The sequence below is a fragment of the Musa acuminata genome, chromosome BXJ1-3 (genome assembly GCF_036884655.1).
Source record: "Musa acuminata AAA Group cultivar baxijiao chromosome BXJ1-3, Cavendish_Baxijiao_AAA, whole genome shotgun sequence".
Taxonomy (NCBI): domain Eukaryota; kingdom Viridiplantae; phylum Streptophyta; class Magnoliopsida; order Zingiberales; family Musaceae; genus Musa; species Musa acuminata.
The window spans coordinates 11,957,212-11,982,913 of NC_088329.1; the positions used below are offsets into that span (position 1 = coordinate 11,957,212).

Below are 25,702 nucleotides of genomic sequence, written 5' to 3' on the forward strand. Positions count from 1 at the left end.
AGCAATCTTATTGACTTCAAATAGATCAAACCCCTGCTTGATCTTATTCAATTGAATACTAATGGCTCCAAAAGACCTCAAGTGTTTTTTTTTTTTAGTGGCACTCACTGCCTCATAGATTGCAATAGAGCAGCCCATTGGGCTGCCTCAAAGGGGCGAGTCACAATCTTTGTTTTTTTATTTTTTTTTTTCTTCTTTTTGTGGTAGTATTTTATGAAGAATATTATTGTTAATTATAATTACTAATATGGGATATATGCCTATACCACATGTATACCATCCTCTTATCAAAGAGTCTAATTCTTCTTACATATCGCTTCCTTTGGATTAGACGATAGCAAATTTATAAACAAGAACAAAATATTATGAATGACATTGAAAATTAGGTATCCTACATTTGAACTAACGTTATTTGATTTTTAATTCTGACATTAAATTATTTTATATAATAATAATCTGATTCTATTTTTTTATATTTATAAACTCGGATTTTCAGGATCCTAAGTTTGTGCATAGGCCATGGGGAAGAAACCGATCATTAGCATGAGATTGTCAAAGATTCAAGCATGGAAATCCATCATAATATAGTGCTTGCTTTGGTTAGTGGGTCATGGTTGATGTGACTGAAACTGTAGGGTGATTTGAAGACCATGCATGCCGCCTTCTGCTTGTCATTCTCTAGTCGCTGGTGGATCGATAGAGATGAACAGACACTCCAAATGATACCCAAAAGATGCTCCTCTGATTCTGTTCTACAGGTTTATACCATACAAACAGTGGAAGATGGACAGCAAACAAACCAAAAGCAAACTTAGTAGCTTCTTCAAACAGGGCACTCATCAATCTCATCAAGGAAAACATAGACCAACCGTGCTGAACACATCTACGTCGACTCTGCTTTCAAGCAAACACCAGTCTTCCTCCTGGCAATATCGCATTACAATTAGTCTACGGTTTGGATCACACGTTCTCAGAGGGTGGCGAGGGCAACAGCGGCTGAGTTAGGGTGGAAGCTTTCGGTGAAGCAATGGGTCTGACGCCGTCATGGTCGCAGGTGGAGGAGACAACCATGGCTGCCTCCTTAGCAGCGAAGGCTCGCTCTTCACTCTTTCCCCACAGCACCAGGTACAGCCCAGCTATGATGAACACGGCACCAATAATGCTGCATGAATCATTGAAACAAAACAGAGAAACTTAGCCGACTCTAAAACAAAACTCTTTGTTATTTGACACACACTGGTCAATACCCGCCGAGGTAGAATTGCTCTCCCAAAGCAATCGACGCCATGATTGCAACAACCAGAGTCTGGACTGGCTGGTAGACGGCCACGAAGACAGGGCCGCCCCTGTCAATGCACCATATCTGCACAGCGAAGGCGATGCCGGAAGCAACAAATCCCTGCATAGAATTCATGTCAAATATACTTCGTTATGCAGTCGGTATCACTTTAGTTTCTAATGGCTCCTTCTTAGCCTTCGTAACATAAAAGTTTTGGGTTTGTAGCTGTACCTTCTAAAATTGCACACGTATAATCAAAAGGAAATCTCTCTCTCTCTCTCTCTCTCTCTCTCTCTCTACCCTAATCATTCGCCACAGAGTCCGACAACGATTCATAGGGCAGTGCCTAGTGGAAACTTTGTCGCTAATTATGCCCACCGCTGAGTTGGACACTGAGCACAACATAGATATATTTGCTTCAAATCTACAAGGAAAAAAAGCTTGGCACAAAGTTAGCTTTGGCCAGCCAGTCTATAAAGTATGCGAGCAATAACAAGGAGGGAAAAGAGAAAAAGTTCTAGGGTGGGTGATGACCTCGTGTTTTCCTTGCATGATTGCAAGGATCTCTCATTAGGGACCATCACCATTATTCTCTAGCAAGGATGTCAGTCAGAACATATGGGAGAGAACAAAGCACTCGAAAATTTCTGGAAACACGCAAATTGGAGCCTTAGCTCCTTTATTCCGTTTCCTTAAATCTTTGGTGGTACCTGCGCCCTTTTCACTGTTCGTGCTTACAGGGCATGGAATAGCATGGCTGATTCCTCTAAGCATTTTTCTTGGATAGGGCCATCCGTGGTCACCAATATTGGAGTGAATGATTGATTAGGTTTGGGAGAACACTTCATAAGGTCATATTTCTTATGAATCATAGTCATTGGTCATGCTTTAAGATTCCGACACTCATGCATCCATGCACATCCGGAACTAAAGATGGAAGGCTCACCGCGTAGAGGATGGTGAAGAGCTCGCCGCCGGAGTGAAAGATCCAAGCATCGGCGTCCCTCTCGATGAAGGAGGCGATGATGAGGAACTGGATCACTCCGAAGAAGCACGTGTACGAGGTCACCGAGAGCCTCGCAGGGTACTTCTTCAACACGGGCGCCTGGAGCACTAGCCACCCCGACCACGACAAGCAGTGACCGATGAGGAAGAGGCAGCCCAGCGTCCAGTTCTTCCCCTTGGCATCACCCAACCACAGCATTGTGGACGCGGAGGACGACGGGGTCGCTTCGTTCAGCGTGCGCGACGGGCTGAATATGGAGGGACCTTTGTACAACGTGATGATCGTCGCGCCGCCGACGCAGGCTAGAGTTCCGACGAGCTTCGCGATCCCATCGCGTCGGTCGAACCGTATCTTCTCTATTCTGCTCGAGACAAGTTTTGGGAATTACTACGGACCGAGAAAGCAACCAAGTGAGGAAAACGTGAAGGGATGTCACCTGAGGGCAGCAGCCATGGCAAAGGTGATGGCTGGGACAGAGTTTTGGATGGCGGAGGCGAAGGTGGGAGAGGTGTTGTCGAGCCCAAGCAGATAGAATCCCTGGTTTGCAGTTATACTGATTCCACGTATCGAAAACTAGGGTCAATATCATCGCTCGCATCCATCGAATCAGAGCAAGAATGTCTTAAACAAACGATCTTACCCGCACAAAGCGAGGAAGAAGAATTGGATGAGGAAAGAGAGCGTCATCGCCGGCCTGTCCTTCCTGCATTGACCAACACCAAATTAGAGCTTTACGTGATCTGGTTATATGACAAGTTCAGTGAACGCCCGTGTCATTGGTTGAAATTTGATTAGTTGGTACAGATTAAGCTTGAGAAGCCAATCAGAGTTTCTCGATCGTCAGTACCCCGCCGTCCATACGAGGGACATGGCGTAGGTTATTAGCTCAGGAGCCAAATCTAACAGTCGTGTGTGGAGATGCAAAGATGGAGCCATCGAGGTCGTACTTCTCGAGGAAGTAGGCGAAGGGAACGAGCAGGATCAAGGCGATGATGTTCCGGTACACGGGAAACACCACTTTACTGATCCCCATATTGAGGGCCGCCCGGGAGACGACATGGAAGCCGGCGTACCCGAACTGCAGGGCCAGCATGGCCACATGCAGCTGCACCCTCTCCGGCACGCCGCATATGCTCCTCGCTCCGGCCTCTGCCATCCCTCCACCGCCACGACTAACGATCAACCAACCACGACGGAGACAGAGAGCGAGAGAGGGAACGAAGGATGAAGAGGTGTGATGCTCGGTGGGGGTCTATATATCCGAGAGAAGAAGAATGTACGTGTCACTGTCAGCGTGGAGTCGTCCCCACCGGCGGCCAGGCTCTAATTAAAGATGAAAAGCTTCATTCCCCGACTCGAGTCACGACCAAAGTCATGACCGAGGAGGTGGCGCGCATTCGTGCCTCGGATATGCGCCACGGCCTAATCAAAGAGACGTCACGTCAACTGTCGCATGTCCTGGGTGGTCGACCGCATTCTCCATCGCTGCTCTTGGGCGCATTTCAACAAACAGTTCGATCTTTGGCGAGCAGCTGTTAACGATGTAGAAATTACATGTACAAAAAGGAGTAGAAATCTGCTCGCAGGTACGACCGCCGTGGCCTTTATCCATCGGCGATTCCTTTGCATTTGGCGACATGCTGCTAATGATGACTAGAACCGATGGGAGGAGGATGGAGAGGACGCACGGGTAGGTTTCGTGATGAGCCCCACCTTCCGGTGGCGACTGACCTTACAACATGCTCGAGGTATCTCACTTGTACTGCACATGCTCATGAGAGGTCACCAACAAAGCAGGCTTTTCTTTGTTTATTCCTGTTCACATAGACCTTCCGGATGTTGAGGGCGGTATGGCTGTATGAATTGAATCTGTACGAGAGAAGCACGTAGTGATCATACAAAAACGTCGCCTTCGTCGATGACAACTGCACATATGTCGCTTGGTTCTTCCATGTCTACTGCAAGCTAATGTATGCATTAAAAGATGCTGATCGAATGGTGAAATCAGTAGCAGCACTGTGGCCGACAGGGACCTCACTACGTGAACTGTATGATACGCTCTGACGTTTGATTACGGAGACGCGACCTCACTAACTCTTCAATCTTCGACATAAGTACACGCTCGCACTGTCATTGTTAGAAGCACAAGTTTCGAGCTTCACCTTTCGTTCTCTTTCCCATTCGGCGCAGTAACACGCGTTCACTTTTCGCTGTTGGGGGTATCAATTCACCAGCCTTTGTCGGGTAAAAATCATGAGAATTTCCTTGAAGAGAGGAGCTTCTTCCACCTCGTGAAACATTCTTTACCTAACATACGTCAGTACAAGAGCAACTTCGTTGTTTAATGTATGAATTCCACTCCCGGAATCTGCTCGTGCACTTGCTTGTGGGTGTTTTCAGGTGCTGAGCTTTCCTGCTTTTAGGGACAGCTTGCCTGCCCCAATAGAGACAGGTCATCAATTTAATATATCTCTCCAGTGTGCCCTTAAAAGAGTTGTGTGGTAAAGAGAATTGCATTGGCTCTCTTTGCTTTCACTTTATAAAGCACTCTCATCAACCATCACCACCACCATCACCACCGACAACCAATCTCTCTCTACTACTTCATGCGGTGTGGGAAATGTCTCGCAAATTCCCATGCACAGTCATATGCTATCATGTTGGGTAACTGCTGGTGTGTTTGCGAGAGAATATGCTTCTGGCCACATGTAAGATCAGGTCAAGAACATGAGTGCACATGAATGGGAAGGTTAAGCAAGGTTGATCTATAATTATCTCTGTCCTTATTTTATTGACTTGTGAGGCTACTTTGCCCACTCGATGATTCTACATGTTTCTTAGCTTTTTTTCATATCTTTAATATTATATTCAAATAATTTTGATCACGCTTTAATTCGAATCGAAATCGAATCGATATGATGATTCGTTGGTTTCAAACTCAACTAAGATCACGCTAACCTGAGACAATTCGATCTTGATTTTATTAAATATAATTAATTATATATATATATATATATATAATTTATAAATATAAATAATATTATGGGATGATGGTTACATTGTTAAGTTTAATTCAAAAGACTTGGGTTGGACTCTTGAGAAAGATATTTAGTCTGATTAAAACGTTTATAAATTTATTTATTTTTTTTATAAAATGTACCCATTATAGTTATACATATATTTTTTAAATTTTTAAAAATTAAAATGTATTTTTTAAATTTTAAACAAAATTATATATATAAAAAATTAACGATTCAAACCAAAACCTTCCGAACTAGAATCGATCGATTCCAAAACCGACAATTTCGGTTCAATTCGAGAATGGAATCTTTTGACTAATCGATTTTAAATTTTTATTTTGGAAAATCAGAACAGATAGATAGTTCCGAAATCGAAACCGTGGGAAGGGCTATCTTCGAGGATCAACGTTAATATAAATAGCTTAGCTTATAGAATAGTAATTCCTAAGACGATCGAGATGAGCTTATAATTAATTAATTAAGTAAAAGCTGTCAAACAGCCAAGTACTACTACTATTATGACTCATCTATTAGCAGCCGGCCGACATCACCCACGAGACCATACTGCAAAAGGCCACTCGTATCATACAGATTCCTTCTCCTTGTTGTTGCCAACAGCCACCACGTTAGTGTGTCTACTTCTGTCGATCAGGAAGTCGGATTCATGCTGGTAAAACTCCCAGTGGTGGATGCACAGTGTGATATCTCTGATGACTTTTGTTTGTCCTCTTCGCCGGATGAGGGGATTCTCGCAGACTCCAGAGGAAATGACAAGGAGATGCGGAGTCGTACAGTGGCAGGTCCTGCTTTGTCCCTGTCCAACCCAAACGCATGCTTGCAAGGGCTCGATGCCATGAAACGACTGCAAGTTTGCTGCTCCTTTGCCCACTCGTCGAATCTTAAAGGTGACAACCTTTGCGCCGGTGCTCGTGGCTGCTAGTGAACTGCGTCCAGGGGACTCCTCGTATAAGATTACTACATGTACAAGGACTAACTTGTTTTGGAACGGTGGGTTGGTTGTCCGTGAGATTAGGTTCATTCTTCGCTCCATCGTGTGAATGGATCCATTTGCCCATAAACACATGAATCTTGCTCTGCCGTGGCGTCACCATTAAAAGAATGAAATCTAAGTCAAACATAAGCGGACGATTGGTACAGAAGCCACGTTTCCAAGTCCTATAAAGCTTTAACCATTTAGGGATGACGATCTACTTGCAAGTTGACCGTCTGCGTCTGGTCCACCTATTGGACCATGGACATGGGAACCATACCCAACCGTTGCATATGAAGACATCCTCAAGCTGCCATGGCTCCCTGTGCTGCTGATTTCTTCAACAGGAGGACCAACCGAGAGGCGGTTCCACCACCATCAAACGTGCAGCGGGACCAAATGATCGCGTGGAATATGTGCATCATCGCTTGCGTAAATTCTACTACCAGTGACGCCCACAAGGAAGACTTAGAGAAGCATGCATGTGTGAGACGACAAAGTTAAGAACGAGTCTTATCGGAGAACATGACGTGCTTAATTTGGTTCAGGGTAGCTATTGATAGCCACAATACGATGGGGTGTTGAATAATTCGACGAGATTTGTGGATTGCGTCGAAGATGAAGAAACGTCAGCGTTCTATGGATGCATCAAAGAGCAAGGACTGAGAGTTCTTTATGCGTTGGGAGAAAGGGGAAAGGCGAAAGAAGACGACGCATCATCAGTTCGAGGGTCAAAAGTTGCAGCAAACACACCACGCCCACGCTCCATCATGAATGCCCCAAAAGCTTTTGGGTGCTCTCTCCATCCGACACACCTCAACAGGGTGATACATCCCACCGAGGTCACTAATTGGGAGGAGGGGATTGATGAGCGTTCGAATCCCATGAAAGCAGCCCACCAGACGTCGTCCCACCCGGATTCCTCCTCGCCGCAGCGCGCCCTCGCCCTCGAGCCATGATGGCGAGCCCTGCGGGGGCGATATGGGCGGGGCAAGATTGCTGCTACGATGCTACAGACCTGGATGGGCGGCGCGGACGAGGAGACGGCACCGGCAGTGGGGGAGAGTGCGTAAGGTGGCGACGGGCGGATCAGCACACGAGGTTGATTGGCACGTGGAAGACACGAATAGTTTGGATCTCGTAATCTATGGATCCAAACACAAGGATCGACATGAGATCGGGAATGCTGTTTGTTTAGTTGATGGAAATGATTTATTTGTGGGACGGACCATAGGAGACGCCCCATGCGGTGGGGCCCCGCGCATAAAGGGTTATGAGAAGCTTTTTGCTAAAAGGGAATCACTTTTATGAGGTGATACTGTGAATCGAAATGGCCATCGTTGAGTACCTATCCTAACGTGTGATGCGGCCGATCATTTTGACCACTGACGGATCTCTTCTGTGCTGATCATTCCTTTTGCGTCAAGATCCGTGTATGCGTCCTTGTCACGGGGGGCTTTCAATTTAGGATAGTAGAGTTTGCTGTGGTGATGTGGCCCACATTGTGAGTTGGATCAGCCCGAACTCGAGAAGGGCCCGTTAGGAGCTGTGCACGTTCGATCAAAATTGGCATGTTAGATTGACCACTATACTCCCAAAGCATGTCAAACAACCGAGAGTTGCGTAAGTACTTTTTTTTTTTATTTTCACTCAAATTTAAAGACCAATACAGTTGTTTAGGGAATAGTTTTTTTGTTCTGAATTCTGAAAGGTTCTCTTTGGATTGGTAGGCCACCTTGCCAAGTGATACGGTGATGATGGATGCATGGGTAGAAATGCAAGCAAGCAAAGCAAGCAAGGCCACCAAAGTGCAGCTGCACACATTCCATCTCGTTCGTTGTTTAGAGTAGTGGGATCGTCTCTCTCACTGATGCTCGATGGTATTTAACTCGAGAAGCCTCGATGAATGCCTTCAAAGGAGTATATTTACAAGGATAAACAAAAAAAAATCCTTATCGCGTAGTTTAATTATCCTCAACCTCCTAGCAAATATTAGCTCCATCTTTGTCACATGAAATATTTTACATGCATATTCTCGCTACATGAAAGCTTACTCGTTCGCGACGTATCTTCTCACAATCAATTACAATTTGACCTTTTGTTTTTTTTTGGTCACACAGCCCATTTCAATTTTGATCTTCTGCCATATACCACTAACTTGGGTTCAAGTCGAATCCACTTGGCCATGCGATCCAATCACCACTCTCGATCATTAGCACTTTGCTTATCCTGACATGTAGGCATTTATTTATATATCATCTTTATTTACTTGACACTTTATCTTCATCTTTATTGATATATTATTTTTATTTACTCAATTTTATCTCCATCTGGCCAATGCTCCTATCCTTTCTAGTCAACATGTCATTAGGGTCCGACCCTACAAGATTTATAATATGACACTAATAAAGATTTCAACTCAACTCTATTGGTTTGATCATGTATTACTTCTAACTATTAAGTTAACCCAACAAAGTGGTTATTTTATATCCTCGATTCAAATAATAATTTCATGATCTTATTGATGGCTAAAGGATGTGTTTAATCATTCCTAACATTTACCATGACTTCGATCTAACCATCATATACTACATTATAAAAAAATTACCAAGTACAATCTTAAGAATTTTTTATTAAAATAAGAATCATTAAAATAAAAATAAAAAAAAACTTAAGAATCATGAAAATAAAAAAAAAAAACTTAAGAAATTTTATCGAGTACATTCTTCAAAGTAATTTTTATATAATCTTGAATCAAGTGCCTTGAGCATTTCAAAGTGGACATTGGTTGACTTTGACTTTCTCTATCTATTAAATCAGAATAACATTACTTAAATTTATAATAAATTGAATCGAGTTTTATGTGATATTAATGAAATTTTTTTATTTTTTACTTTTGAGATAATATTTCTTTGTATAAAAAAAATGATCGTGTAGGTCTGGGAATGCCTTCGACACCGAAAAGAAAAAGAAAAAAAAAAAAAAAGAGCCAAACGATCCTGACCATGAGTCTCATCTGTACGGGCCAAGTCCCAATGATTATATCCGCTGCCACGTACGGGCTTGACCGTTTGTCGAAGTCGCGCGATCGATTGACTTGGGGTGCGAGAGGTGGTGGGGTCGTCGGTGAGGGCAATACGCCTCTACATGCCACGCCTTCAACTTCGTGCCTGCAATTACTGCTTCGGGTCGTCCTGCTGCCGTGCCAAGTGTCCATTTTTGGGTTTCTTTTTTGCGGGTGCACCAGCCGTTCCCGTTTAGGTCCCATCTTTGACCTCTTACCGAACCCTTACAATTCCGCGCCCGCCCTTCGACTCGGCCGTCAAAAACGTCGAAATCCGTGCGGCTTAGTGCCTAACGCATCTGACCGCAGCGAGCACTCCCCGAGGCCCATCCCACTTGCGTCCGGGATTCTTTTCGCTCCCTCACGATCCCGTGTCCCCGTGAAGCCGCACACGTCACGCCAACGCTGGCCACGCGCTCCACGTGGGATCCTCCCTGGGCCCAGCTCACGCCCCATTCGACTTCCCATCTTTCCTTGCCCCCAAAAAGGGCAAGTTTCCAACCCCCACACCAAGCGTGCGCCGCTCCCCCACAAGTCACATGGGTCCCGCATATAACTTCGAATCATGTGAAGCCACGTTACTCGATAGAAATGCCTCCGTGTTGGAGATCGAACAGCGGATCCGTGGCTCTTAGACCATCGCGTAGCCCAGCTGCCGACCTCGGCGGGGGAGCGCTTACGAAGGGACGCGAGTAACGTAGGCCGAACCACAACCCGATCCAACGGCCTCGTGCCCTCCCTATCTACCCTTCGCACGATGCCATCCGTTGATCAAATCCGCTTTGCCTCTTTCTTTCGTCGTTCACCGCTTTTATTTTTGTTAATGTTTTCCCCTCTCCGCCCACCCCGTTGTTGCTTTACGGGTTACTGAGTTCAAAAGTCTCTTGTTTCCTTCCCCTTTTCCTCTCCTCTCTGCCTCTTCGCTTCCCTTCCCTTGCGTCTCCCGATTTCCGCTACCAGCCTCCGCCTCGTCGCGGTGCCGACATTGATCGGAGCCGTTGGATCGGGCGGGGGCGGCGATGATGATGAGGAGGGTGGCGGCGTCGCTGGTGCCTCCGTGGCTGGAGCCCCTCCTCTCCACCCATTTCTTCGCCGCGTGTCCTCTCCACCCGGACGCCCCCCGCAGCGAGAGCAACATGTTCTGCCTCGACTGCGGCGCTTCCGCCTCCTCCTTCTGCTTCTATTGCCGCTCCGACCGCCATTCCGGCCACCGCGTCATCCAGGTCAACCACATTAGCCCGTTCTTCTCTCGTTTCTTTTCCTTTTCTCGTTTTTCGCCCCTCCTCCGTTCAATTGTCGGTGACGAGGGTGTCTTGTTTTGTTACTGGTGGCGGCTGTGGCAGATACGGCGGTCGTCGTACCACGACGTCGTGCGGGTGGCGGAGATCCAGAAGGTGCTCGACATCAGCGGCGTCCAGACCTACGTCATCAACAGCGCGCGCGTCCTCTTCCTCAACGAGCGGCCGCAGCCGCGCGGTACCGGACGTGGCGGCGCCTCCGGTTCCTCGGCTGCCGGCCCACCCTCCTCCTCATCACCCCACACCTGCGAGATCTGTGCCCGCTCCCTCCTCGACCCCTTCCGCTTCTGCTCCCTGGGCTGCAAGGTCGGTACACATTCTTCCCCTCCTCCAATCGCATCGTAATTCGCGCGCCCGACCCAAGCGATCCTAATTAATCCAACATCTGACGGTGCGCACGCACACAAACCAAAAAATGTAGTTGGCTGGGATAAAGCGCAACGGCGACGCGACTTTTGTGCTGCACCCGGGCGACGAGGACGCCAGCGGCGGCGGGGAATCATCGTCGACAGCAGCCGCAGAGGAGAGCAAGGGTGGGCGGAGGGGAAGATGGGGTGGGGGATCCTGCGAGGAAGTGGGCCACGACGCCCGAGACCCCGCGCGTCCTCCGCCCCCGCCGAACTCGAGAAGGCGAAAGGGCATCCCCCACCGCGCCCCCTTCGCCTCCTGACCTGCTGCAGCATGTGAATTACTAAGAAGAAGAAGAAGCAGAAACATATATTACTATTAAAACAAGACGAGCCATTTAGATTCAACGCTTCCCATCCCAGGAAAACTCCTCCTCCTCTCGGTAATAGCACACGGCAACACAAAGAGAGAGAGAGAGAGAGAGAGAGAGAGAGAGAGAGAGAGGGCCAAACCGAAACAGGTGCAAATTCTATTCCATTCACAGTGCGAGTGTAATAAGTGAATCATTGATATTACAATTATGGTTATTCGCTGTCTATTCTTATGCGATGCCTTTATAACGAGGCAATCCTTCTTTTCTCTCCCCATAAGAAATGTAGGTCTTCTCTCACTTGCTTGCTTTTGCATAGAGCCTCCGCTAGAGTTCCTCAAATTATTAGCCGCATTCATTGTCACATTATGTTGTACAATATTGATCTCGCATGCATTGTCACAATATTAATGTTCTCTGTGAGCTGTGCGCACATCGGAAGGCATATGGAAGGAATAGTTCCCCCGATGTGAAACTTGTTTACTCGAAATGTTGCTTCCTGTCACTTCAAACCAGATGCCACTACATGTTGCAGCGGTAGCATCGTTGGTCTTTATCGTCTCTATGCGAATATAGAATTGAATTCTACCTGTGCATGTAATGAAATGGTAGAATTTTATGAATCGTATCGAAGCTTTATTGGTGGAGAACAAAAGGTTTTCAGGTTCGTGCTAGTTGGGGCATCTGATCTAGACAATTCTGTAGGTGGCGGATCACTTTCGTTGTATTGTAGACAAGTAAGCTAAAGCACAGTAACAAATAATAGCATCAAGTAAGGAGTAGGTCCTATAGATCAAACATGTACTTCCCCCTCCCCCACTCCAGTGAATGGCATCAGTGAAATAGTTGATGTCACCGGCAATGACACAAGTGCCAACTTGATGTATTGCGGAGGGAGGGCGTCCATTTGCATTAAATAGGAGCAGGAGCAGGTCCAGGTTGGCCGAACCCAGCGCATGGTTGATGAGGACGACTGGGCCCAGGAATGGGCGGGGCATAGACCTAGCTAGTCTTTCTCATGGCTTTACACCCATGAACGAAGTAGACGAAGAAGAAAGATCGACTGAGGTCGAGGACCAGTATACGTGGGGCGTCCACCTTGGTTGCTTTTTCTTGGCGAATTTTGTTGACAGCCTCATGAGACGGGGATTTGAGTTCCATATGAACTGGCTTCTTGAAGGCCTGCTAGTACGCCCTCGGCAGGACCACTTTGGGCTCTCTCTCCTCCTCCCCTTTCCCTGCGTGAGGACCATGATGAGGGCGAGGCGGGTGGGGCGTTCTAGGAAGATTTCTTAAGGGCTAAACTAATGGTAAATGGTCGGCCCTCGTCTTCCCGGTGTGGTAGTTTAGTCGGTTAGGTCTGCTGTTGAGCTGTAGGTTGCTGTCACAAACCTTCTCCGGCATGTGTCACTCCTTCACAAATTAGGTTCAAGATTCCCCTCATAATGATTCGCTTCCACCGCCCCTGTGCTTTGCTTTCCTGCGTGCAGCGTAGCACCCTATGTTTCACGCCATGAACGAGTCAAAAGCCACCACTTATGTGCTGTTATGGCAACTTCTCCACCGGTACATGCTATTGCATCCTTTTTGCCGTGCCGCGGTAACTTCTGAACTAGAAAAGTACGCTTCGGCGTTGTACGCTCGTCACTGAGATGATAGTTGACAGGAATAATCTGGGCCCCGCGGGTGATGTCATTTTAACCCTAACTTTGATTGTACTCTTTACGGCTGCAGCAATCGATGTACTTGATCTTTTCCTGACGGCTCATGGCGCGTCTTGGGTGCATCGAATTACGTGCACATGGCGGGTAGATCTGAGGAACGTAAGCTTCTTTCTTCCTCCGGGAGTTGTTACAACATCACTCGTGAGCCAGCGGACGAGCCTTTAAGCTGCTCCGTAAGCCAGCGGATGAGCACTATAAATCGTTGTTGGGACGTAGCAGTAGTACTGGAAACAGATGCCCTCCGTTTCGGTGGTGGTGTGAAGGCATCCCATCCCATCGATCCCTCATGTGCATAACTTTCCGATGTGTCTTCTCGCTGTGTCAGATCGAACTCTCGCTACAGCGGCACCCGCCGGCCTGGAATCGTTTTCGTCCAGACAAGGTTGCGAGAGTTAATAGACAATAACATCGTTTTTTTGATGGCGATGCTTCACCTTCTTCGCTTCACCGGCCCAACGTAGATCCTTTGTTCTTTTCTTGGTTGTAAATGCCGCTCGTGTTAATTACATCGTGGGCAATGTAGACAAATAACGCCACGGTAGAGGCCAAGGAAGCTCAAGTTACCGTCGCCTGGTCACCACCTACCGAAGCAAAGAGAAGGTAGCGGAAGCACCCAGAAGAGGCTGCAGACGAATGGAAGGAAAGGAAGCAGAGTCCATCACCGAGGAGGAAACGCAGGAAGAGGAGTTAAGAGGTGGCGAATCGAGGACAAGAAAGCAGACCCTCAAACTCCCAAGAAAGTGGAACAGCCTGATCCGCGAACCAGAAGCGGAGGGACTGAAGCCGATGCACCCGGGGCTGGGAAATCGTCGCGGGGGATGGCGGCGGTCGACGGCATGGTGTGCGACACGTTCGAGAGGCCGCCGGACAATTTGCTGCATGACCGATGCTGACACGGTTACATAGCGAGATGATTCCTAGTAGTGTGGTTGTGGAATTCTCGAGTGGGACAAGGCTGCCGCTAAGGGTTTCTCGGCTTTTGTCGGGCTCCCGAATCCATGTGGCTGGGCGAGATCGGGCGAGGCCTGTTCTTCAAACTTGGGTGGGCGGTTCAATGGGCTCTCACGTTGAGAGCCTGAATGTGCCAAAAGCATTGTGACATACATGATAGGGGTAAAAATGGCGATGTGACACGCCATGGCCTGCTGCGACACACTGCCCAAGGCTCTCCATACCCTGCAGCAGCTCGGCCTCCCACGTAACCCCAGTGGTAACATCAAACCTCCTCTATGAATACCCCTGAGTCCTAAGCAAATGGGGGGAACTCTTCTTCATCCACAATCCCCTCCACATCTTTCTCTAACTTGATCGTCGGAGGGGTCGGGCCGAGCTCCCGGCCCGACCTGTGTGCAGGTGCGAGACGGTGTCGCCTCTTCCCGAGCTGCCGAACCGACCTCCCGACCCGAACCACCGAGCTCGGCCGCCGGGAGACCTCGAGGAGCGCCCCCACGGAGATCACCGCCTTCCGGACCCGAACCAAGCCGCGACGGCCCCGAGGCCACGGCTAAAAAAGTTACTTACCGTAACATAATGGCGCTAGAAGGAGGGCCCGAAATGACGGGCTTCGGCATCCTCACAGGCGGAATCGTCTCCATCATCATCTCCGCCGCCTTCAAGGAGCGCTTCGACTATCCGGCCTACAGGGACGACCGCGCCGGCTCCACCGTCCCGGAAGCCGACTACATCTGGTGCACAACTCTCATGCTGGGCGCCCTCCCGGCTGCCTTAACCCACTACTGGCGGATGAAGATGCCAGAGACCGCGCGATACACTGCTCTTGTTGCGAAGAACGCGAAACGGGCGGCACCCGAATGTCGAGGTATTATCCGACAGGCTCAAGCGTGCTCCCCACTTACCTCGGGATCGATCGGCCTCGTGTGCAGCCAGCGAGCTGCCTCGCTGCCTCGGTCACTCGGCCTCATGCGCAGCCAGCACGCTGCCTTACTGCCTTGTTGTCTCGCTGCCTCGGCTCCTCGGCCTCGTGCGCAGCCAGCAAGCAGCCTCGCTGCCTTGGCCACTCGGCCTCATGCGCAGCCAGCACGCTGCCTCGGCCACTCGGCCTCAGGCGCAGCCAACACGCTGCTGCCTCGGCCTCATGCGCAGCCAACACGCTGCCTCGGCCACTCGGCCTCATGCGCAGCCAGCACGCTGCCTTACTGCCTTGTTGTCTCGCTGCCTCGGCCACTCGGCCTCGTGCACAGCCAGCAAGCAGCCTCGCTGCCTTGGCCACTCGGCCTCATGCGCAGCCAACACGCTGCAGCTAGCACGCTGCCTTGGCCCCTCGACCCCATGCGCAGCAAGCAGCCCGCTGCCTCGGCCCCTCGGCCTCATGCGCAGCTAACACGCTGCACGCTGCCTCGGCTCCTCGGCCCCTTGCGCAGCGAGTAACACGCTGCCTTGGCCACTCGGCATCATGCGCAGCAAGCAGCCCGCTGCCTCGGCTCCTCGGCCCCAGGCGCGGCCAGCCTGCCTGCGCCGAGCTACTCGGCCATATTCACTGCCGAATCTGTCTCAGGGCGACTTACCGACCAGGGTCTCGCCCCTCGGTCGCAGCTTGCCTGCGCCGAGCCTACCTCAGCGCGGCCTGCCCCCCTGAGCGGTGTACCTCGGTCGCAGCCTGCCTGCACCGAGCACCTCGGCAACTCTCTGCCGAAATCTCACCTCAGCGCGGCTTGCCCGCCTGAGCGGTGTACCTCGGTCGCAGCCTGCCTGCACCGAGCACCTCGGTAACTCTCTGCCGAAATCCCACCTCAGCGCGGCCTGTCCGCCTGAGCGGTGTCCCTCGGTCGCAGCCTGCCTGCACCGAGCACCTCGGCCAATCTCTGCCGAGACCCACCTCGGCACGGCCCGACCGCCTGTCGTGTTCCTCGGCCGCGTGGTGCCCGAGGCCGCGTCCTAGCGTCCTGCCCGCCTGATCGTGCTACTCGGTCGCATGACCCTCGCGACCACGCCTGCGCGGTCACCCCGCCTGCGTCGTGCTCCTTGGCTCCATGTTCCCGAGACAGACCAGTGCCGCCAGTACGCCCGCGTCGTGCCTCTCGGCTCCATAAACCCCGAGACACGTCTGCGCGGCCAGCCTGCCCGCGCCGAACTCCACGGCCCTATCCACCTGGTTCACGCCCCTCGGCCGCGGCTTGCTTACGTCGAACCCCTCAGCTCCATGCTTGCCAAGCCCACCACCTCGGTCGCAGCCTGCCTGCACCGAGCACCTCGGCAACTCTCTGCTGAAATCCCACCTCAGCGCGGCCTGCCCGCCTGAGCGGTGTACCTCGGTCGTAGCCTGCCTGCACCCAGCACCTCGACAACTCTCTGTCGAAATCCCACCTCAGCGCGGCCTGCCCGCCTAAGCGGTGTCCCTCGGTCGCAGCCTGCCTGCACCGAGCACCTCGGCCAATCTCCGCCGAGACCCACCTCAGCGTGGCCCGACCGTCTGTCGTGTTCCTCGGCCGCGTGGTGCCCGAGGCCACGTCCTCGCGTCCTGCCCGCCTGATCGTGCTACTCGGCCGCATGACCCTCGCGACCACGCCTGCGTCGTGCTCCTCGGCAGCATGATGACCGAGATCACACCTGCGCGGCCTGCCCGCCTGCGTCGTGCTCCTCGCTTCCATCATCCCCGAGACACACCTGCGCGACCAGACCTCCTGCGTTGTGCTCCTTGGCTCCATGTCCCCGAGACAGACCAGTGCCGCCAGTACGCCCGCGTCGTGCCCCTCGGCTCCATAAACCACGAGACACGTCTGCATGGCCAGCCTGCCCGCGCCGAACTCCTCGGTCATATCCACTACCTTGCCCACCTGGGTCACATCCCTCGGCCGCAGCCTGCCTGCGTCGAGTGCCTCGGCTCCATGCTTGCCGAGGCCACCACCTCGGTCGCGTAATGCCCGAGGCCGCCACCTCGGTCGTATAATGCCCGAGGCCTCCTCGGTCGCTTAATGCTCGAGGACACCCCCTTTGGCTCCGTACCACCCGAGACCACACCTGCGCGGTCACCCCGCCTGCGTTGTGCTCCTCGGCCCTCGGCTTTACGCCACCCGGGACACACCTGCGCGGTCACTCCGCCTGCGTGGTGCTCCTCGGCCCTCGGCTTTACGCCACCCGAGACCACACCTGCGCGGCCAGTCCGCCTGCGTCGTGCTCCTCGGCCCTCGGCTTTACGCCACCCGGGACACACCTGCGCGGTCACTCCGCCTGCGTCGTGCTCCTCGGCCCTCGGCTTTACGCCACCCGGGACACACCTGTGCGGTCACTCCGCCTGCGTGGTGCTCCTCGGCCCTCGGCTTTACGCCATCCCGAGACCACACCTGCGCGGTTGCCCCGCCTGCGTTGTGCTCCTCGACTCTTCGGCTCTACGCCATCCCGAGACCACACTAGCGCGGCCAACCCGCCTGCGTTGTGCTCCTCGGCCCTCGGCTCTACGCCATCCCGAGACCACACCAGCGCGGCCAACCCGCCTGCGTCGTGCTCCTCGGCCCTCGGCTTTACGCCACCCGGGACACACCTGCGCGGCCAGTCCGCCTGCGTCGTGCTCCTCGGCCCTCGGCTTTACGCCACCCGGGACACACCTGCGCGGCCAGTCCGCCTGCGTCGTGCTCCTCGGCCCTCGGCTTTACGCCACCCGAGACCACACCTGCGCGGCCAGTCCGCCTGCGCCGTGCTCCTCGGCCCTCGGCTTTACGCCACCCGGGACACACCTGCGCAGTCACTCCGCCTGCGTCGTGCTCCTCGGCCCTCGGCTTTACGTCACCCGAGACCACACCTGCGCGGTCACTCCGCCTGCGTCGTGCTCCTCGGCCCTCGGCTTTACGCCACCCGGGACACACCTGCGCGGTCACTCCGCCTGCGTGGTGCTCCTCGGCCCTCGGCTTTACGCCCCCCGAGATCACACCTGCGCGGTCACCCCGCCTGCGTTGTGCTCCTCGGCCCTCGGCTCTACGCCATCCCGAGACCACACCTGCGCGGTTGCCCCGCCTACGTGGTGCTCCTCGGCCCTCGGCTTTACGCCACCCGAGACCACACCTGCGCGGTCACTCCGCCTGCGTCGTGCTCCTCGGCCCTCGGCTTTACGCCACCCGAGACCACACCTGCGCGGTCACTCCGCCTGCGTCGTGCTCCTCGGCCCTCGGCTTTACGCCACCCGGGACACACCTGCGCGGTCACTCCGCCTGCGTGGTGCTCCTCGGCCCTCGGCTTTACGCCTCCCGAGATCACACCTGCACGGCCAGTCTGCCTGCGTCGTGCTCCTCGGCCCTCGGCTTTATGCCACCCGGGACACACCTGCGCGGTCACTCCGCCTGCGTCGTGCTCCTCGGCCCTCGGCTTTACGCCACCCGAGACCACACCTGCGCGGCCAGTCCGCCTGCGTCGTGCTCCTCGGCCCTCGGCTTTACGCCACCCGGGACACACCTGCGCGGTCACTCCGCCTGCGTGGTGCTCCTCGGCCCTCGGCTTTACGCCACCCGGGACACACCTGCGCGGCCAGTCCGCCTGCGTCGTGCTCCTCGGCCCTCGGCTTTACGCCACCCGGGACACACCTGCGCGGCCAGTCCGCCTGCGTCGTGCTCCTCGGCCCTCGGCTTTACGCCACCCGAGACCACACCTGCGCGGCCAGTCCGCCTGCGCCGTGCTCCTCGGCCCTTGGCTTTACACCACCCGGGACACACCTGCGCGGTCACTCCGCCTGCGTCGTGCTCCTCGGCCCTCGGCTTTATGCCACCCGAGACCACACCTGCGCGGTCACTCCGCCTGCGTCGTGCTCCTCGGCCCTCGGCTTTACGCCACCCGGGACACACCTGTGCGGTCACTCCGCCTGCGTGGTGCTCCTCGGCCCTCGGCTTTACGCCATCCCGAGACCACACCTGCGCGGTTGCCCCGCCTGCGTTGTGCTCCTCGACTCTTCGGCTCTACGCCATCCCGAGACCACACTAGCGCGGCCAACCCGCCTGCGTTGTGCTCCTCGGCCCTCGGCTCTACGCCATCCCGAGACCACACCAGCGCGGCCAACCCGCCTGCGTCGTGCTCCTCGGCCCTCGGCTTTACGCCACCCGAGACCACACCTGCGCGGTCACTCCGCCTGCGTCGTGCTCCTCGGCCCTCGGCTTTACGCCACCCGAGACCACACCTGCGCGGCCAGTCCGCCTGCGTCGTGCTCCTCGGCCCTCGGCTTTACGCCACCCGGGACACACCTGCGCGGCCAGTCCGCCTGCGTCGTGCACCTCGGCCCTCGGCTTTACGCCACCCGGGACACACCTGCGCGGCCAGTCCGCCTGCGTCGTGCTCCTCGGCCCTCGACTTTACGCCACCCGAGACCACACATGCGCGGTCACCCCGCCTGCGTTGTGCTCTTCGGCCCTCGGCTTTACGCCACCCGAGACCACACCTGCGCGACCAACCCGCCTGCGTTGTGCTCCTCGACCCTCGGCTCTACGCCATCCCGGGACCACACCTGCGCGGTCACCCCGCCTACGCTGTGCTCCTCGGCCCTCATCGGCTCCATCAGCCCCGAGTCCAACCCTGCTCGGCTTCCTGACTGAGTTGCGCACCTCGGCCCCATGTTGCACGAGACGCGTCCGCGCGGCTAGCCCGCCTGCGTCGTACGCCTCGGATCCGCATGACCAGCCCCCCCTGAAGTAAGAAGCCATGCATCGGACCCCTTGCATGCAAGAACCGACGCATAGCTCCTTCCGGGGGGGGTAAGGGGGGCATATGATAGGGGTAAAAATGGTGATGTGACACGCCATGGCAGCAACCCCCTGAGCGACACACTGCCCAAGGCTCTCCATACCCTGCAGCAGCTCGGCCTCCCACGCAACCCCAGTGGTAACATCAAACCTCCTCTATGAATACCGCTGAGTCCTAAGCAAATGGGGGGAACTCTTCTTCATCCACAATCCCCTCCACATCTTTCTCTAACTTGATCGTCGGAGGGGTCGGGCCGAGCTCCCGGCCCGACCTGTGTGCAGGTGCGAGACGGTGTCGCCTCTTCCCGAGCTGCCGAACCGACCTCCCGACCCGAACCACCGAGCTCGGCCATCGGGAGACCTCGAGGAGCGCCCCCACGGAGATCACCGCCTTCCGGACCCGAACCAAGCCGCGACGGCCCCGAGGCCACGGCTAAAAAAGTTACTTACCGTAACAATACATACACCCACGGTTCTTCAATAAACTCGTCTCAGCTTTTTTCCCTCTTTTGGGTTGCATGGGATCTTTCGGCTGCTGTCTACTCACCGCATGAATAGAATGCGAGGCGAGGTGTCCAAAGTGCAAAGTAACAGCCCACACTCCAAACTTGAACTCCTCCCTTTAAAGCCACCGGATTCCGCCGTAGACCGACCGCTTTGCCTCCTCGCCTCCTACTCCCCTTTATGCCCCTATCGCTTTGCTTCCAACGTTCACCCTCCTCCCTTGCTTTGCGTTCGTAGATGCCCACATGTGGCTTTCGTCACGCTGAAGCCTTACGTAAACGCGAGTCTGTGAGCATGCATCATTCGTACTTTTTAACTGTTGATCGGTTCGCTGCAGAGACTGGACACCCCGAAGCCATCACCATACGTCCTGCTCTCGTGCCTTCACGTCTCGGAATGATGATGCGGTCTATCTATATCCCTGTCATAATCAACGACTGTAATGTGATTGATTCTTAACGAGGTATGCGAGGTGGGTAGAAAATTGTTTTCGCTCCTTCCCAGCATAGGATTCCCTGAAATGGACGCCGACCCGTGTCGTTTAGAATTTATACCCACCACACGTGTACGCTCGGCTGCCCCACAGGGGGAGCAGGACTTCAACTACGGCGCGATCCCCGTGAGTTTTACCTGTTGATTGCTTCACGCTGGCCTAAAATTCCTTTTTTTTTTTTTTTTTCTTCGAACGAAAATACATAAAATTCCTTATGGCATTCCTACAAAGTCAAGGTTACAGTACATGGAGATTACATATCACTTTGACCGTGTGAGACGCACATCAGTCTTATATCTATCTCTATCCTAATGTTGCTCCAACCAGGAAAGCTAAAGAATCCAAGGCAAGCTTAATTTGCTTAATGCGTGCATCGTAGAGCCCATAATACCATACGATGCACGTGAATATGACAAGAAACATTTATCATTGTATAAATATGTATACTTTAGTTCACAATTTATTTCAGATCGATCTCACCTAATATTAAATAGATTCCGTAAGCGACGAATGCGTAAAAGCCGAAACGTCCCACCTTCCCATCTCTTGGTAGCTATAATTATCGAGGAGAGAATAACCAAAAATTCTTATAGCTGATGTGAGCATCACAATCTTCAATTACGCTGCTGCTGCAGCAGCAATAACTAAATGTGGCCGATCCATCACTCGCATCATTTAACCTTGTACATACGTCACAAAGGCCAAAAAAACAAGAAAAAAATATGTAAAAGATAAAGAAAACGAAATACAAAGACAATATCACCTTGGATCACAAGGTCTAAGGAACCATATCAACTGTCACCTCACATATAAAAGCTTCTAACAAGAAGAAACATAGAAGATTATGAACCAAATCCTATCAGATCTGAGTGCACATCCATGAGGAACAGCAAAAATAAGCTGAATGCTGCCGTCGATCTTACTTGTCGTCTGGACTATCACACCTTTGCCTCTTGGCATGTCGCGGTGGCTGATCTATCCTCGAGAACAGCTGCTCCATCTCTTTGGCCCCAACCACGATGAACTCCACCTGGTCCGGCCGTGGCCGCCTCCTGCTAACGGCGATCCTCCTGCGCTTCCTCGGCGCAGGCGGGCAGTTCAAGGGAGTAGATGGCAGCTTGCTCTCTTCTGACGTCGGAGTGTGGCACCCTTCATTGCCGTCACCATCTCTTAATGGCGAGGTGGTTCTGCCGTCGTCTTCTTCTGACCTCACTGTCACGATGGGCCGCAACACTGGCTCTGTAGCCGCACAGCCACAGGATAGCTTGGGGGAGTCTGACATACTATAAGAGAGATAACACTTCCCCTGTTAAACGGGACAGGGATAACATATATATATATATGTATATATATATATATATATACGGGCGAGGGGAAAGGACGGGAAGGAGGGTGGCAAGGCTTAACACGGAAGGTAGGGTTTGGGGAAAGAGTTATTGCTCGGCCAGTAGGTGTTACGCAACAATATTCTCTTCTTTTCAATCCTCACTCTCTTCCGCAGCGCTCTAGTGCTTTCTTCCAAGATGATCTCCTTGGCTTTTTACTTTTGCTTCATGGGCCCTTTGGAAGCTATCTTATCTTCTTGTTCTTCTTCTTCTGTCCGTTCTAGGATAGAGACAACGTGATGTGTTTCCATGCTTACATCTTTATCTCTTGTTCTGTACCATCCGCAAACGCTCAACAAGCAAGGATTAATAGCAGTGGTTGGTCAAAAACCTAAAACATGGTGACTGGCAACCCCCAGGGGACTAATTAACCCTTTATTCTCTCCCACATAGGATACCTTCCCGGGAAAGCAAGAAGGCATCCAACCTCCCTGGTTATGGTGCGTAACGATGGGTAACGGTGCGGGGCCCTGCAGTAACTCAACCCGCATTGGATGCCGCTGGAGGCATTAAATGCGCGGATACATATTCTTTTTTCTTTTTTTTTTTCGTTTCTTTCTTTTTCTGTTTGTATGGATTAGGAGAATTTTGACTTGAGTCAAAGAAATAGACACGCTGGAGGCTCGTGATTCACGGTTCGCTGAAATTAAAACTACATACGGATGGGCCAACATCAATCATCAGGATTATAGGTTCGCTAGAATTAAAGAACCTCCGACATGTATTCTACGAGTCGAGGCTCGATTTCGTGCATGATCTCTAAAATCGGGCCGTTCGGACCGGGCTCCAAGCCTTAGGTTACGCTCTTCTTCCACTAGACCACCGCAAGTTCAACAGATCACTGAGCTGTAGGAGTTCAACCTACTAAAGCTTTCTGGTGCACTTGATCAGGAGATTTTTACACGCAAAAATGAATGCTGTCTTCTGTGCCCTCTCCGTGGGGGGGGAGGGGGGTGCCGCCTTCTTTGTCTTCTTACGACGCTGAGGTACAGCGCAAGAGGACGATGAGTCGAGTTACACTACACACATACTGCCCGACAAATATTTAGGTTACAATGCATGGACTCTTACGGACATCTCACGCCACCGAAGATGCCTGCACCTCATTGACTTTTGGACCGCACCTCATGGGGAGGCAACTTCCTCGACTCCAGGAAGCTCTTGCGCTTCGGCTCGTGGGAGGATATGTAGTCAAGGAAGGCGGCGAAGTCGGTGTCCTTGTACAGCCTCGGGTTCTCCCGGTCGACCAGCTCCGGCGAAGGACTGACCACGCTCGCGAAGGGGAGGCTGTGGAGGGACGCGATCGACATCCGGGGCTTCGTCGAGTTAACGACGACGCGATGCAGCACGCTCTTGTACCTCCCGTTGCTAAATATCTGCGTCGGCAAATCCAACGAGAACCATTAGTTGGAGGCATGAAGGAAGCCACCCGTCCTGCTTCCATGACGCGTAAATTTTAAGGTCCGTAGGATAATGGTCGTCGTAACTTGTGAAGCAGAAGGCGTCCAGAAAGCCACTCATGCTGCTTCTAATCCCGACGCAACAGACATCGAACACTGACCTCTAGATGATCGCCGATGTTGACCACGAAAGAGTTGGGAATGGGCTCGACGGTGATCCACTTGCCGCGAAGTTGAACCTGGAGCCCCTTGATATCGTCCTGCAACAGGAGAGTGAGGAAGCCGTAGTCGGAATGGGGCGGCATTCCGAGTGTCAGATCGGGTTCAGGGCAGGGTGGATAGTAGTTTATGACCACGAGGTGCGTTCCATCATCGAATTCCTCGAGGTAGCCACTGTTCACTCCCAGGATCTCAAGGACCGCTGCCATGATATCACAGAACAAGGATTTGATTTGCTTAGCATATGAAACCGCCTCATCCCTGCATCAACCATAACATCAGATACAACAACTACCTACTCCTACAACATTCCATGATTATCTAGTCGGATATATTCTGGCAAGTGACACAGAAGCCATGATTAATGATTTGCTTTTCTTTCGCTGGCTTCTTTTTGCATATCCTCAATAATAGCATTTTTCTTCTTTGTCACATAAAAGCATTTCTGGCCAGTAAGAGTGACATAGAAAAAAATATCACCCAGGCGACCAACCACAAAGATAACGTTTGATCTACAGAGAGCTAAGGTTGTGGCTGCAGAGAAGGTTCCTAGAAGCATCTAAGAGTGACAAAGACATGCGAAACATACATTAGTTATCTATATGACTGAAGTGCTACTACCATATATTCTTTAATCGGGGTGGCTACCTGTGCTACCGGATGTGCTGGCTCACACTAATGAAGTACCGACAGCCCCAAAACCAGTTAATCTCAGAGCAGCTATGCACTGGGCATCACAGTGCATGTTAGTAGACTTGTCCCCATTGTTTCCAAATCTTTTATTGAATAGATCACTGCTTCCGAGTCTACTGCTATGACGGCTATATTTATCTGCTGCATAGGATTACTCAACAGGGGGATGGCATCTCGTTGTTTCCAAGATTTTGTGGCAGGATTACTGTGGGATGAACGTTGATAGCATGGGCAACTGTGCATGAATCAAGCGAATGCATTCTGATGGACAACACACCACGTGGGAGGGAACCTCACCTCAAATCCATTGGAGCAGAGGGCCAGAACGGGAGGACCTCCTCCAGTGGATGGCAGCTGAGCTTCAAGAAGTCCCTCCAACAGAACACGCTGTCCTGTATCTGGTTGTAGCTGGTGCCGTACCTCACCGGCCCCCTGATGTCGCTCGTCATGTACTTGGATCTCTCCTCCAGTGGGAGCCCGAAGAATCTCCTCCCGACATCCATTATTCTCCGTAGAGCTTCGCTGCTCATGCCGTGGTTCACCACCTACACGCAACACACAGCGATCACAACCATGTTCTATAACGTCTACCGATCATATGAACTCAAGGAACCACCAAAGCAGACACCTGGAAGAAGCCATACTCCCTGCACGCTCTATCCAAGCACTCCAAAACTCGACCGCGATCCGGCGTACGCAGTCGAGCCACATCAATCACGGGCAGCCTTAGATTGGAACCAGTGTTATCCTTCCTCTCATGTGGAGCAACTTGAGGCCGGTCCGGGACAGGGAGGATGTACTTGGCAGGGACCCTCGAAATGCCACTCTCGCACAGGTGCCTTACCCCCTTCACGTAGTTTTCATCAGCTGTCTCTTCTTCCCTTCCGCCAGCCCCCACCACCACGTCCATTGCCACCATTTCCTTGGTTCTTCTGCTTGAGAAAAACCTGGACAGGGTGTGTATGAGAGAGAGAAAGAAGGCAATCAAGTGTGCTGGAAGAAGATGGATGGAATGCGATGAAGGGGTAGAGGTACATATATATATATATATATATATATTTTAGACCCGGAGGGTGGGGTTTTTGGGGGTGGTAATGTATGGCCATGGCAACACTAGAAGGAACTATTCCGAAACCGCGGTCTTTCTTTCGGAGCTCCGTAATCCGGACCACGGTTCACATGCTGGCGTCACGAACAAATCTCACCCGAAAGCTTCGATTCGGTCATTTAC

At 52.3% G+C, this 25,702-nt stretch overlaps 3 protein-coding genes across 3 annotated transcripts; 1 reads left to right on the top strand and 2 right to left on the bottom strand.

The window, feature by feature from the left end:
- Positions 1-720: 720 nt before the first annotated feature.
- Positions 721-3,520, bottom strand: LOC103973383 (protein WALLS ARE THIN 1). The gene is made up of 6 exons (XM_009387937.3): positions 3,233-3,520; positions 2,926-2,988; positions 2,722-2,838; positions 2,226-2,646; positions 1,248-1,399; positions 721-1,162 (listed from the first exon to the last, which is right to left on the bottom strand). Exons 1-6 carry the CDS (start codon positions 3,439-3,441, stop codon positions 961-963), a joined length of 1,164 nt encoding a protein of 387 aa, XP_009386212.2. The 5' UTR covers positions 3,442-3,520; the 3' UTR covers positions 721-960.
- Positions 3,521-10,201: 6,681 nt separating this feature from the next.
- Positions 10,202-11,610, top strand: LOC135623140 (protein RGF1 INDUCIBLE TRANSCRIPTION FACTOR 1-like). Its single transcript, XM_065125739.1, has 3 exons — positions 10,202-10,583; positions 10,704-10,964; positions 11,080-11,610. Exons 1-3 carry the CDS (start codon positions 10,380-10,382, stop codon positions 11,326-11,328), a joined length of 714 nt encoding a protein of 237 aa, XP_064981811.1. The 5' UTR covers positions 10,202-10,379; the 3' UTR covers positions 11,329-11,610.
- A 9,872-nt stretch (positions 11,611-21,482) lies between these two features.
- LOC135623143 (probable 2-oxoglutarate-dependent dioxygenase SLC1) lies at positions 21,483-25,496 on the bottom strand. Its single transcript, XM_065125746.1, has 4 exons — positions 25,100-25,496; positions 24,769-25,016; positions 23,721-24,039; positions 21,483-23,535 (listed from the first exon to the last, which is right to left on the bottom strand). Exons 1-4 carry the CDS (start codon positions 25,388-25,390, stop codon positions 23,263-23,265), a joined length of 1,131 nt encoding a protein of 376 aa, XP_064981818.1. The 5' UTR covers positions 25,391-25,496; the 3' UTR covers positions 21,483-23,262.
- Between the last annotated feature and the right edge of the window lie 206 nt (positions 25,497-25,702).